At 42.8% G+C, this 14,795-nt stretch overlaps 1 protein-coding gene across 1 annotated transcript in view; it reads right to left on the bottom strand.

The window, feature by feature from the left end:
* The window catches only part of LOC115132409 (uncharacterized), a 93,676-nt gene extending 86,912 nt beyond the window's left edge, over positions 1 to 6,764 (bottom strand). Inside the window, exon 1 of the mRNA XM_065020831.1 lies at positions 6,512 to 6,764. Within this exon, the coding sequence (XP_064876903.1) occupies positions 6,512 to 6,593 (82 nt within the window). The 5' untranslated portion in view covers positions 6,594 to 6,764. The remainder of the gene's footprint in view (positions 1 to 6,511) is intronic.
* Positions 6,765 to 14,795: the final 8,031 nt, after the last annotated feature.

Raw genomic sequence — 14,795 nt, 5'->3', positions numbered from 1 at the left:
CCCCAACGGCTATAAAACTGCACCAGGGTGCCAGGGGATCATGGAACATAAAGATTGCTAGAAACAGCATAATGAGGAGAGGATGATTTGAATGGTAACACACCGTCTGTAATTCATTAAGACTGTTTAGTTGGGTAAATACGGTTGCTAGAGTCTGCAGTCTTTTGTATTTGTCTGGTTCATTGCCCTAGAAGGGTTCTGGGCAATTGCATTCTGGGCAATTGCGATTGTTCTTATCCTTGGATTTGTTGCCTTTTTTAATAAGTTTTCTTTGGAATAGGGTTGATATGGGAATTGATGGGAAATGATGGGAATATATCACTAGCCACTTTAAACAATGCTACCTTATATAATGTTACTTACCCTACATTATTCATCTCATATGCATACGTATATACTGTACTCTATATCATCGACTGCATCCTTATGTAATACATGTATCACTAGCCACTTTAACTATGCCACTTTGTTTACATACTCATCTCATATGTATATACTGTACTCGATACCATCTACTGTATCTTGCCTATGCTGCTCTGTACCATCACTCATTCATATATCCTTATGTACATATTCTTTATCCCCTTACACTGTGTATAAGACAGTAGTTTAGGAATTGTTAGTTAGATTACTTGTTGGTTATTACTGCATTGTCGGAACTAGAAGCAGAAGCATTTTGCTACACTCGCATTAACATCTGCTAACCATGTGTATGTGACAAATACATTTGATTTGATTTGATTTGATAGAAGCCAAAGCCCAAATGAAGATGTTCTGTTGAACAGAACAGTTACTTGTGGAGTGTGTTGATGTAGTTCAGAGTGCGAGGCCATAGAATGGACAAAGGGGAGTGAGAAGTTTTCCTGTCAAACCCTCAAGCCAGATTGACACTGACAAACAATTATTTCAACTTTATTTTGACTGGTACCTATTACCTTTTACAAAACCACTGAGGCAACTGCCATTTAACTGTAATCCAGCTCTAATGATGTGGTCTCATGGTCTTTGGATCGTGACTATAGGCCCACGAGGATGAAACATGCACCCAACAGCCTGCTCCCTCTGACATAACACAGTCATCTGCCAGACTGTTACGTAAAAAGCCCCACACCCTCCTCTGGATGAGGTGAGTCCACGTTAACCATCCTGACTTGGAACTGATGGAATGCTAGTCAATAACTGAGGACCATGAGAAAAAAAGAGGGTCAATATTCTGCACTTGTTTATGTTGGTCGGAAATGTTGTCTGAACTGAACGCAGTCTGATGTCCATTCGCACAGAACCCATCTCACTCCCGATACTGGTATTCAGATGTCCAATCAACTAACACATGATGGAGAACCCATCTCACTCCCGATACTGGTATTCAGATGTCCAATCAACTAACACATGATGGAGAACCCATCTCACTCCCGATACTGGTATTCAGATGTCCAATCAACTAACACATGATGGAGAACCCATCTCACTCCCGATACTGATATTCAGATGTCCAATCAACTAACTCACTGTTCAGATTTGTGTGTCCATATTCATTGAGAGTTTATGGTTCACATCACCCTGAATGACTGTAGTGTGTCTAGCTGTGCTTTTTTGTTGTTGTACCTGTTATTTAACTTATTTCTTTAAAATTCTCAGACATGTAATTTGATCTTTAACTAGGCAAGCAAGTTACAAATAATTTCTTATTTCCAATGACGGCCTTGGAACAGTGGGTTAACTGCCTGTTCAGGGGAAGAACGACAGACTTGTACCTTGTCAGCTCGGGGATTTAAACTTGCAACCTTTTTAGTTACTAGTCCAACACTCTAACCACTAGGCTACCCTGCCACCCCCGTAATGGATGTGGTGTGAGGAGAGACAAGGATTGTATTCCCCCAAATCATAGGAATGCACATTGTGTCTGTCCCTCTTTCACCCACATTGGAATGATGGTGAATACTTTGGAATACGGACATCACAATGGCTCAATCTACTGTGCCACAGGCACTGAATTAGTGGCACAAATGATGCAGCTCCTGGAGTACCAGACCAGCCGTGAAATTAAACACGTTCACGTGTTTTTCTCTCTCTCCATTTCGCTCTAAAGCTAGCTTGTTTTCCCTCTCTCCATTTCGCTCTAAAGCTAGCTTGTTTTCCCTCTCTCCATTTCGCTCTAAAGCTAGCTTGTTTTCCCTCTCTCCATATGGCTCTAAAGCTAGCTTGTTTTCCCTCTCTCCATTTCGCTCTAAAGCTAGCTTGTTTTCCCTCTCTCCATTTCGCTCTAAAGCTAGCTTGTTTTCCCTCTCTCCATTTCGCTCTAAAGCTAGCTTGTTTTCCCTCTCTCCATATGGCTCTAAAGCTAGCTTGTTTTCCCTCTCTCCATATGGCTCTAAAGCTATCTTGTTTTCCCTCTCTCCATTTCGCTCTAAAGCTAGCTTGTTTTCCCTCTCTCCATTTCGCTCTAAAGCTAGCTTGTTTTCCCTCTCTCCACAGAAAACTAGGGCTCCTAACATGAAATGTATTCCATGAGGCATTGGTATGACATCATGCAGCATTTCTAACCCAGCCCATTTCACTGCTACATATTTGAGAGTCTACATAACTGCTGAATCAAAGCCACGGGAAACGGGAACATAAACTCAATCAGTGTTTGTGATGAAAGTGTGTAGTTTGAACATCTGGCTTGGATAAGAGTAGAATGTTAGTTTCGCTTAACACTTTCACCATTGAGTTGAGTCATAGAAATCCCCCCCCTCTGTCTTCTTCTCTCTTTTCTCTTCGTCTCTCTCTTACTCTTTCGATCTCTCCCCATCTGTCTCAGTCAGTGGCCGACACCTCTAAAAAAAGGTTTGCATTGGCATTCCTGCTGCAACATCTCAGCCCCACACGTACCATTGGAATGCATGGCCTTCCGTTGTCAGGTGCTTAGGAGCCCTAATGGCTACACAGAGGCTCCCATCTCAGTTACCCACTGTCAACTTTTAGTCACCATAGCCATGCTGCAACTGCTGTAGATACAGCTCAACTGTAACTGTAGCCTCCAACTGTAACTCACCACAGTGGATCTCCAGTGTCTGGGGGTCATGTGGTTGGTCTCAATGTTCTCTCCCCAGATGCAGGCTTTGCATGCTATGCTGCTATCAGACTATCCACAAACACGCATATTTGTATGAAAGATAAGTCCAGTGGCCCCTGGGAAATGAGTTTATTGGTTTCCAGATATATCCAGAGGCATGTACTGTATGGGTCATGTCCGGCTCTTCTGAGTAGAAGCACAAAGAAGGTTCTTTAGTAGAACCCTGGAATCAGCTGTTCTCCTCTCATTCCCTCTCTGGGCTAATGACATCACTAACCCTAAATCCACTGTGCCATTGATTAAACCTTATCCACAGCAAATACCCTCCATGAACAAGACCACAACTGTCCTCTGAACTGATGCTGGATTCATCAAAACACCAAGACATTATTAAAACAAAATGTGTGAGTGGTGCAGTGGTCTAAGGCACTGTATCACAGTGCTAGCTGCGCCACTAGAGATTCCGGGTTTGAGTCCAGGCAGACCGGGAGACCCATGGGGCGGCGAACAATTTCCCTAGAGTTGTCTGGGTTAGGGGAGAGTTTGGCCGGCCGGGATGTCCTTATGCCATCGCGCACTAGCAAATCCTGTGGCGGGCTGGGCGCAGTGCATGCTGACAGGGTCACCAGGTGCACAGTGTTTCCTTCGACACATTGGTGCGGCTGGCTTCTGAGTTAAGTGGGTATTGTGTCAAGAAGCAGTGCGGCTTGGTTGGGTTGTGTTTCTCCAGTGCCAGGGTCTTGACCTTCGTCTCTACGGGAGTTGCAGCGATGAGTCAAGACTGTAACTACCAATTGGATACCACAAAATTGGGGAGAAAAAGGGGTAAAAGTAACAAACTTTTTTTTTTTTATCGAATAATAATTTAAACTCCTCAATATAGAGACAATGTTAACTGACTGTGAAACATTAAAGTAGTATTCTGACAACATGGAACTTGACTTCCAACCTCTTTATGTCTGTACAAGAGAGCTGTAGTTTAGAAAAGTGGTTGAAAAGGGGGGATAATGGGGACAGATATGGGACAGGGATCAGATATGGGACAGGGATCATGGGGGCAGATATGGGACAGGGATCATGGGGGCAGATATGGGACAGGGATCATGGAGGCAGATATGGGACAGGGATCAGATATGGGACAGGGATCATGGGGGCAGATATGGGACAGGGATCATGGAGGCAGATATGGGACAAGGATCATGGGGGCAGATATGGGACAGGGATCATGGGGGCAGATATGGGACAGGGATCATGGGGGCAGATATGGGACAGGGATCATGGAGGCAGATATGGGACAGGGATCATGGGGGCAGATATGGGACAGGGATCAGATATGGGACAGGGATCATGGGGGCAGATATGGGACAGGGATCATGGAGGCAGATATGGGACAGGGATCATGGAGGCAGATATGGGACAGGGATCATGGGGGGCAGATATGGGACAGGGATCAGATATGGGACAGGGATCATGGGGGCAGATATGGGACAGGGATCATGGGGGCAGATATGGGACAGGGATCATGGGGGCAGATATGGGACAGGGATCATGGGGGCAGATATGGGACAGGGATCATGGGGGCAGATATGGGACAGGGATCATGGGGGCAGATATGGGACAGGGTTCATGGGGGCAGATATGGGACAGGGATCATGGGGGCAGATATGGGACAGGGATAATGGGGCAGATATGGGACACATTATTTTAAAATCAGTACCACCAGCTCCTACAAAACACCAGTCACCTAGGCCGTACACACACAACTGAATCACCATGGCAACCATCTACAGCTGATTATGTTCCCGAGTTTGGCAGAAATTTTCCAATGTTGTGTTCCAATACCTTATGCTGACCATTCCTTGGCAAATTCACATAGCAGTGCCGGTAGCACACAAGTGTCAACTATGTAGCAGGTTAGTGTGAATGGTGGAGTGTGGTCTGGAATGGAGGAGGATATAGGGAGGACTTGTGGCAACATCCCTGTGCTATTCTCAAAGTGAAACCCAAGAGCTGTTAACCTGGGCAGGAATGGGAAACGTTCTACTCATGTAAGGGTTTTATTTCAAACAATTTCACAAGATTGATCTAAATAGTTGATAGTTAGTTGAACATCTAATAACCATTTGCAAGGAGACTCCAAATAAAGTAACTAAATAGCCTACAATTAAAGGCATAGTAAAAGCACAATACATGTGTCTCTGTTTCAGATTAAGATGAATCTTAATGTGCCTTTCTAATGTGCCGTGCGCATGTTCCTTTCCATCCTTCTGGTTAGTCTGGCATAGTGTTCCCCCAGTTTACACTGTGCCAAAGAGCTTATGTTTTACCGTCTCAGTGCCCAGATGAGCCACTATGGAGTTCTGGAGAAGTCATCACGCAGACTGAACCAACACCAGTCCCACCAGTCTCATCTTCAAACCATAACATCACCAGGCAATTATCATCTATATTAACAGACTTAAGAGTGTGGTTTGGATCTGATAGCTGAAGCTTCCACTCACACCTTCCCAACATGAGGAAAAGAGAGGTACCCGTATAAACAGAAATACCCACCACACACACCGTATGACAGTTTCCACCACCTAAGGGGCGTCATCTTGTGGATGTAATTTTACTCCCTGCTGAGTCACATTCCCATATCTCTCTTTCACTTACATCCATTCATTCTTCCCACCCATCCTGCTGGCTAATAGTATAAACAGGATGCATCTCCACAGGAGAAGCAGGAAACAAACACAGGATGAACTTCCTTCTCCTATTAAACTTCTGGAAACACAGATGAAAAGCCCCCAAACACACTGCGAAGATAAAATTGAACTTTCAGAAGTATATTTCCCCAATTTAAAAAGATTTAATCTGAGTAAAAGCTGCCTGATGGACCTACATCTGAAATGAGCAGAAAATGTTTTAGAAGGAGTGAGCGTTCCATCCCTTCAAAGTGTGTGCTTACACACACACACACACACACACACACACACACACACACACACTGTTCTCAGGATGTAGTTCATCATTATTTTTAATGGCAACTTTCCCCATTGTGTCGGCTAGCTACACCCGCAACTTTTTAGCAGCCCTAAACTCCTAAAAGCTCATAGCTGCCTCATGCCACACCATAATAACAAAAGTATTACAGAACTCACTTGTGAAAAAGCCATATGTAATTTAAGATAATTTAAACTACATTATGGAACATTTTATTAGCATGTTCATCTCTCGGGGGAAAGTTTAAGTTAGGAATTCATGTTGCACAGCATGTTGCACATGCTCATAAACACTCCCATGGCTTGCTATACCTGGGTCATCTATACCTGGGTCAGTCAGGCTTAGGTTAATTGAGATACCATGCTTAGAGTTAGTTTACTAGAGTTATCTATAGTTCAAGATTGAGCATGTAAGACACATAACTTTTGAGCCATGAGGTAGAGAGGTGTAAAGAGATGTACTACTCACTGTGTAGGAACAGAGCACAGAGAACCAGGGCTAGAGTCAACCCTCGCCAGGACCCATTCATTCTTCTCATGGACACAGCCATCCTCCAGTCCTTTGTGAGTGCTGCCGGTGTCTGTGTGTGTTTCCCTGTTGGAGTGTGTGAGAGAGAAAGAGAGAGCTAAGTAAGTGAGTGTTTGAGCGCTGGGGGAGCCTGTGTGTGTTTCCTGTGAATGCTCGCAGAGCGTGACAGACTGTCAGGATAAAGGGTGGCTTGTGTTCCGCTGGTTTTATATGGCCCCTCTCCTTTGCCCTCCCTCTCTCTCCCCCCCCCCCCCTCTCTCCCCCTCTCTCTTCCCCTCTCTCTCACCCTCTCTCTCCCGCTCCCTCCTTCTTTCTCCACACCCGTTTTCTTACTGGTTGGGTTTAACCCCTCTTAAGGCAGCTGGTCCTCCTCGTTTGGGTACGTAAGAAAGAGCGCGTGTAAGAACCCGAGTCAGTGAGTGAGCAGGGCATAATGTAGTAGGTTTGTGTGAGTGCAATGGTAATATAATGCTGGTGTGACTTGCGTATCGAGCCATCTGTCTCCATGAGGCATACATCATTAGTACACATTTGCTGAAAACAAAGTAAATTCACATCAGGCTTTATGATACCACAAGTGAACTAGCACCACAGCTGTATATTTGGAGTTGACCCCAACCATGACTCGCTGTCCCCCTGAGTACCTAATTGAGACATACCAGTCCCAGGCAGCCTGCTGGCTCTGGCTCGTCTGATAGGCTGAGAGAGGTTCTGCTTTGAAGATGCAGCTGGTCAACAAGAAGCACTGCCCCCGGTCTCATCTGCCTACCTGCTTCATATTGTGCTGCATAGCTGAGAGGCCTGTAAAAGTGCATGGCGTCACGCACATTGCTGTGCTGTGCTGTGCCTGGGCTTTGGTGTGTCCCTGGACTGTTGAGTCAGAATTATACGGGGCGGCAGGGTAGCCTACTGGTTAGAGCAGTGGACTAGCAACCGGAAGGTTGCAAGTTCAAATCCCCGAGCTGACAAGGTACAAATCTGCCCCTGACCAGGCATTTAACCCACCGTTCCTAGGCCTTCATTGAAAATAAGAATTTGTTCTTAACTGACTTGCCTAATTAAATAAAGGTAAAAAATAAATAAATACCAGGATGAGTCATCCACTGAACCCCCCTCACACACACCAGGTACATCTGCTCACACTTGATGCCACTGGGATGTATAGCTGCCATTTTACAGACTACTGACCAATTAGGCTATTCTGTGTGTTTTTTTTGCACTGATCTTAACTTTTTTTTGTACATAATGTTTCTGCCATCGTTTCCTATGACTGAAAATATCTGCTGGACATCAGAACAATGATCACTAACCTCGATTTGGATGAATAATTTTACTTCAATGACTCGGCGGCGCAGGACACTGCTCACCCCAGACCAGGCCCTAATCGCCGACACCCTACCAAAGACCAGGCCCTCTGAAGAGGAAAAGATAGGGATGAGACAACCTATAGGGAGGAGGTCAGAGACCTTGCAGTGACAACAACCTCTCCCTCAACGTCAGTGTGACAAAGTACTTGATCGTGGACTACAGGAAAACGGACACATCATTAAGGATCTATCATGGTCCAAACACATCAACACAGTCGTGAAGAGGGCACGACCACACCTCTTCACCCTTAGGAGGCTGAAAATATTTGGCATGGGCCCTCAGATCCTCAAAAAGTTATACCGCTGCACCATCGAGAGCATCCTGACTGGCTGCATCCCCATTTGGTATGGCAACTGCTTGGCATCTGACCGCAAGGTGCTACAGAGCATAGAGCCCACGAGCTCCCTGCCATCCACGACCTCTATACCAGGCGGTGTCAGAGGAAGCCACCCAAGTTGAAGACTGCTCTCTCTGCTACCGCACAGCTAGTCTGGAACCAACAGGTCCCTGAACAGCTTCTAACCCCAAGCCATAAAACTTCTAAACAAACACACACGCTGCTGCTAGTCACTTTACCCTTCCTATACAGTATGTACAGTATATAGCTACCTCAATTACCTCGTACACCTGCACATCGACTCGGTACTGTTACTCTCTGTATATAACCATGTTATTTTTACTCTTTATTTTTATTCATTATACACTGTGTCACTATTTTTTATTTAAAAAAAAAATCTAGTCTTTATCTATGCATTGTTGGAAAATGACCCGTAAGTAAACGTTTCACTGTTAGTCTATACCCATTGTCCCACTCACAGAAATCATAAAACCATATACACACACACATGCCATACGCACACACTCACTGAAATCTATGGGATTATAATGATGACAGAACTACGTGAGTTTTGGGGTTGCAAGTACAATTCGCAAATGTGTAATTACATTTTGCAAGCTTGTATCATGATGTGTATAAGATGTAACAACAGTTGCAAACTTGTAACATGACATTTCAATACATTCAATTAGATTTGCAAGCATAATTTATTTTCATAATTATTGCAAGTCCATTTACGATTATGAATATTTAGCTGTGAATCAAAAATACACTTGGAGTTCTGCTCTTGGAGTTCTGTCACTGTTGTCTCATTGTAGAAAGTTTTGTGCATTTGTAGAAAGAGATTCGAAAGTCAAATTTTGACTTGTGCTCTGGGTCCACCTTTGACGGGGCGGCAGGTAGCCTAGTGGTTATAGCATTGGACTAGTAACCGGAAGGTTGAAAGATCAAATCCCCGAGCTGACGAGGTAAAGATCTGTTGTTCTGCCCTGAGCAAGGCATTTAACCCACTGTTCCTAGGCTGTTATTGAAAATAAGAATTTGTTCTTAACTGACTTGCCTAGTTAAATAAATAAAATACTCCTGACCAATGAGATCCCTCTGCCAAAACAACAGCCACCTAACATTTCTGGATTGTTCCCGCAATTAAATTTCAGAAAGTAGCCTACCACATGAGGAATAACTTTAACCAAAATTATCTAATTGAAGGTAATTTTCTCTTTTATCTGTGCATATTGATTTTTGGGGGGCGTGACAGGTGTTTTTTTTATCATGTGAAATATAATGGTTCATTTCAGACGAACTCTAGACCAGTCATTGCGTTGACAGCCGCTATTGCATTAGATAGCAAAGCTAGGATGAATGTCAGAGGCTATCAACTGGCTAGCTTTATCAGGCAGTTTTAGATGTGAGGGGAAAACATATATATTTGCTAATTAACCATCTGATTGATAAAGTTGAAATAAATGCCATTGGCTAGCTAGATGGCTAACTACATTGAAACTGCTGGGGGAAAGGTAGCTAGCTAACTCCATCATCGCTGCAGTATAGCTAATGTTTCTAGAAAATAAAAACTATTAACTATAGCTATATTTGCTAGCTATATTTTAAAGACTTGCTACTGACTTTCGAACACTTTTTGTCAAACTGCTTCATTCCACTGCCTGTTGCTACTTCCTAATATTTGATTGATGGAACAATCCAACCAGGTGGCTGTGGTTTTGGTAAAGGGAACTGATTGGTCAGGAGTAAAAGGTCCTGCCCGCAGAGTGCAAATCAAATATTTACTTGCAAATCTCTTTCTACAAATTGATAAAACCTTCTAAAATGAGACAACTGTGACAGAACTCAGAGAGCATGCAGATTCAAAATCTGCAAGTGTATTTTTGATTCACAGCAGAATATACAGTGGTTCCTCCTTTAAACGTTGCTCCATACTGCAGCACACCTTGCGGGCTGCTGCAGAATTCTATGGCACGTTGAGGTACCATTGTTACCATTAATGCTAGCTGGTGTTAGTTTGACCACCAGAGGGATTCTTTGAGAGGCATTTTATAGCCTTCAATAGTGGCTGTACTAGAGAATTTAAAACCTTTTTTGTAAGAACATAGTATAGGGATTGATTTTAAGAAATGTTGATTAATTAATTAGATTAATATTATGGTGTTTCTATTCCAAGAAAAATTAAAAACGAAACCCTTTTCAGTTAGGATGGAACAGAAAAAATGGAGCTGTACAATGTGACGGTCGGGAGTAGGCTACAGTACTAAGAGCATAACATTCTAACTTCAATATGCTTTTTAAATAAATAAGACCTACACCACTTTTAACAGCACATTACTCAACAGTAGTGAGACTCATGTCGCCTACAGTATATCGAAATATGTTTTTTCAATGACATGACTCCATCAGTAGTAACATTTAGAGGATTCTTCGTTAGGGCAAATCTGATCTGTGTGAATATCTAAGGGGATTTCATATAATTCTAAATTAATTAATAAAAGTCATTATAAAAATAATAACTTGTTTCAAAAAATTATAAAACATTTCAAATGCATATGTATTCACCCCCTTTGCTATGAGGCCCCTAAATAAGATCTGGTGCCTTCAGAAGTCACATATTTAGTTGAATAAAGTCCACCTGTGTGCAATCTAACTGCCACATGATCTGTCACATGATCTCAGTATGTATACACTTGTTCTGAAAGGCCCCAGAGTCTGCAACACCACTAAGCAAAGGGCACCACCAAGCAAGCGGCACCATGAAGACCAAGGAGCTCTCCAAACAGGTTAGGGACAAAGTTGTGTAGAAGTACAGATCAGGGTTGGGTTATAAAACAATATCTAAAACTTTGAACATCCCACAAAGCACCATTTAAATCCATTATGAAAAAATGGAAAGAATATGGCACCACAATAAACCTGCCAAGAGAGGGCCGCCCACCAAAACTCATGGACCAGGCAAGGAGGGCATTAGTCAGAGAGGCAACAAAGAGACCAAAGATAATCCTGAAGGAGCTGCAAAGCTCTGTCCACAGGGCCACTTTAAGCCATAAACTCCACTGAGTGGCCAGAAAAAAGTCATTGCTTGAAGAAAAAAATAAGCAAACACATTTGGTGTTTGCCAAAAGGCATGAGCGAGGAAAAGGCCATTCTTGAACATGGGGTGAGACATTCTCACTAATTTGTAAATAAAGCCAGTTTGTTATTAAGAATGATTTATTTCTGTTTTTAGAGGGAGATAAACCAAAAGCGGCCTCAAGTGTCTGCCGGTGGCGGCCAGCAAAGGTATCAAACCAGCATCTGTAGCAACGCAGTTTGCACTGGGATGCAGTGTCTTAGACTGCTGCGCCACTCGGGAGGCCCCATCCACAAAGTTTTTCATGCTGATCAATTGCCTTGCACAAAGTATCAAAATACAAAGAGGTGTTGGTAAGCATATATTGTCCTGCTAATAGCTCATAATGGGCTGTTATTGTACTGTACATGGTGTCCAGGTCAGGATAATCAAAACATTTCTTTATTAACTTCTTAGTGCTAGGCCCCTTTTTTCTCCACTTCCTGTCTGAATGACGTGCCCAAAGTAAACTGCCTGTAGTAAACTGCCTGTAGGCCCTGAAGCCAGGATATGCATATAATTGGTAGAATTGGAAAGAAAACACTTTCATAACACCAGATCTGAATAGCCTTTTCAAGGAAAATTATCTTCCACTCCTGGATCAAATCAAGAACAATCTGCAAACCTGGATCTCCCTCCCAATTAGCTTAGTAGGAAGAATTAATGTTATCCCTATGAACATCCTGAACTATTTCTTTCAGATGCTCCCATGCTGTCTCCCAGTTTCCTTTTTCAAAACAACTAACCAAAGCATCGCCAAATTTATATGAGGCAATAAATAACCTCGGATCAAGTTCTACACTCTATCAAAACCTGAATCTAAGTGTGGTCTTGCCCTTCCCTCCCTTCAATTGTACTACTGGTCTGCCCAAATCCGCAACATGCTAACATGGAACACAAACAGACATGAGTCAACGTGGATTCAGATAGAAGCCCAATACTGTGGTTCATTGCCCCTAAGCTCAATTATATTCATGAATAACTTTAGTGAAGTGGGCAACATAGCCAAAACCTTTGTGATTTACAGCACCCTACTAGAGTGGAGGGGGACTGTAAGAAATACCTGGGCATTTCCTCCCAAATATGTTCTCACTCGCCTACAGTAGGCAACCCAGACTTGCCAAAAGCCCTGAGGGATGCCAACTTTAATCTTTGGCATGCTCTAGGAATCAGGACCTTTTCAGGCCTATTTCATTAGAAACCCACTACACTGAAATCCTTTCAAGAGCTCTGCAGTGAATTCAATGTCCCAAGATCCCTTTTTTTATATCTTCAAAATAGACATGTCATTTCCTCATTTACTTCCAAGAGGAGGTTTAGAACTCAGTTGAATGAAGTTGAAACCCTTCTTGTCACAGCACAATCCATTAAATGCTAAATATCTTATATCTATAGACTCCTTTCTGAGAAAGAAGGCTCCTCCTTTACTCCTTTGAAAATAATCTGGGAAAAGGACCTTGGTCTGACTATGAGTGATGAGTTATGGGAGGAGGTTTGCGAAAGGGTATACTGCTCCTCTACTTATGTAAAAATGAAAGAATCTAATTACACATTTTTGTAAAAAATGTATTACACTCCAATGAGACTCCATAGAATGAAAACAGACATTTCTCCTAACTGTAAAATATGTACCTTTGAGAGTGGAACCTATATGCATATATTTTGGAGTTGTAGAGGGATTGGCAGATTTTGGCAATCTATACATACTGCTGCACAGAAAATACTAGATGTACAGTTTGATATGACCCCGTGTCTCGATCTTCTTAATGCCCAGCAGGACTTTGTTCTTGATCCCGACAGAGAAAATGTGTTTTCTATCACAAACTTTGCTAAGAAATGTATTCTTCTATTATGGGGTTCTAATACTTCTTCTACATTTAAAATGTGGATTGACCAGATTGTTGACTTTCTCCCCCTTGAAAAGCTCACTTATGACCTCAGCAAGAGACAGTTTGATAGACTCTGGTCTTCACTACTCAGCTATATTTCAAAGTGGACAGAGTGAATGGGGTGATTAGGGAAATGAGTTGCTAACAACATGAAATGTGCTGTAAAAACTCAAAACGAATGACTTGCTTGTCGTCTCAGCTAAGGCTAGAAATAGCTAATAAGAACCTTGGTCGTGCTGCTGCAAGTTTTTAGATATATATTTATTTTTATTTTTTGAATAATAATTATTTTTATATGTATATATATATACAGTGGGGCAAAAATGTATTTAGTCAGCCACCAATTGTGCAAGTTCTCCCATTTAAAAAGATGTGAGAGGCCTGTAATTTTCATCATAGGAACACTTCAACTATGACAGACAAAATGAGAAAAAAATCCAGAAAATCACATTGTAGGATTTTTAATGAATTTATTTGCAAATTATGATGGAAAATAAGTATTTGGTCACCTACAAACAAGCAAGATTTCTGGCTCTCACAGACCTGTAACTTCTTCTTTAAGAGGCTCCTCTGTCCTCCACTCGTTACCTGTATTAGTGGCACCTGTTTGAACTTGTTATCAGTATAAAAGACACCTGTCCACAACCTCAAACAGTCACACTCCAAACTCCACTATGGCCAAGAGCAAAGAGCTGTCAAAGGACACCAGAAACAAAATTGTAGACCTGCACCAGGCTGGGAAGACAGAATCTGCAATAGGTAAGCAGCTTGGTTTGAAGAAATCAACTGTGGTAGAAATTATTAGGAAATGGAAGACATACAAGACCACTGATAATCTCCCTCGATCTGGGGCTCCACGCAAGATCTCACCCCGTGGGGTCAAAAGGATCACAAGAACGGTGAGCAGAAATCCCAAAACCACACGGGGGGACCTAGTGAATGACCTGCAGAGAGCTGGGACCAAAGTAACAAAGCCTACCATCAGTAACACACTACGCCGCCAGGGACTCAAATCCTGCAGTGCCAGACGTGTCCCCCTGCTTAAGCCAGTACATGTCCAGGCCCGTCTGAAGTTTGCTAGAGAGCAGTTGGATGATCCAGAAGAAGATTGGGAGAATGTCATATGGTCAGATGAAACCAAAATATAACTTTTTGGTAAAAACTCAACTCGTCGTGTTTGGAGGACAAAGAATGCTGAGTTGCATCCAAAGAACACCATACCTACTGTGAAGCATGGGGGTGGAAACATCCTGCTTTGGAGCTGTTTTTCTGCAAAGGGACGACTGATCCGTGTAAAGGAAAGAATGAATGGGGCCATGTATCGTGAGATTTTTAGTGAAAACCTCCTTCCATCAGCAAGGGCATTGAAGATGAAACGTGGCTGGGTCTTTCAGCATGACAATGATCCCAAACACACCGCCCGGGCAACGAAGGAGTGGCTTCGTAAGAAGCATTTCAAGGTCCTGGAGTGGCCTAGCCAGTCTCCAGATCTCAACCCCATCTTTGGAGGGA

The sequence above is a fragment of the Oncorhynchus nerka genome, linkage group LG7, assembly GCF_034236695.1.
Source record: "Oncorhynchus nerka isolate Pitt River linkage group LG7, Oner_Uvic_2.0, whole genome shotgun sequence".
Lineage (NCBI taxonomy): Eukaryota > Metazoa > Chordata > Actinopteri > Salmoniformes > Salmonidae > Oncorhynchus > Oncorhynchus nerka.
The sequence above is the reverse complement of the archived record's forward strand: the minus strand, read 5'-3'. Positions and strand labels throughout refer to the sequence as shown.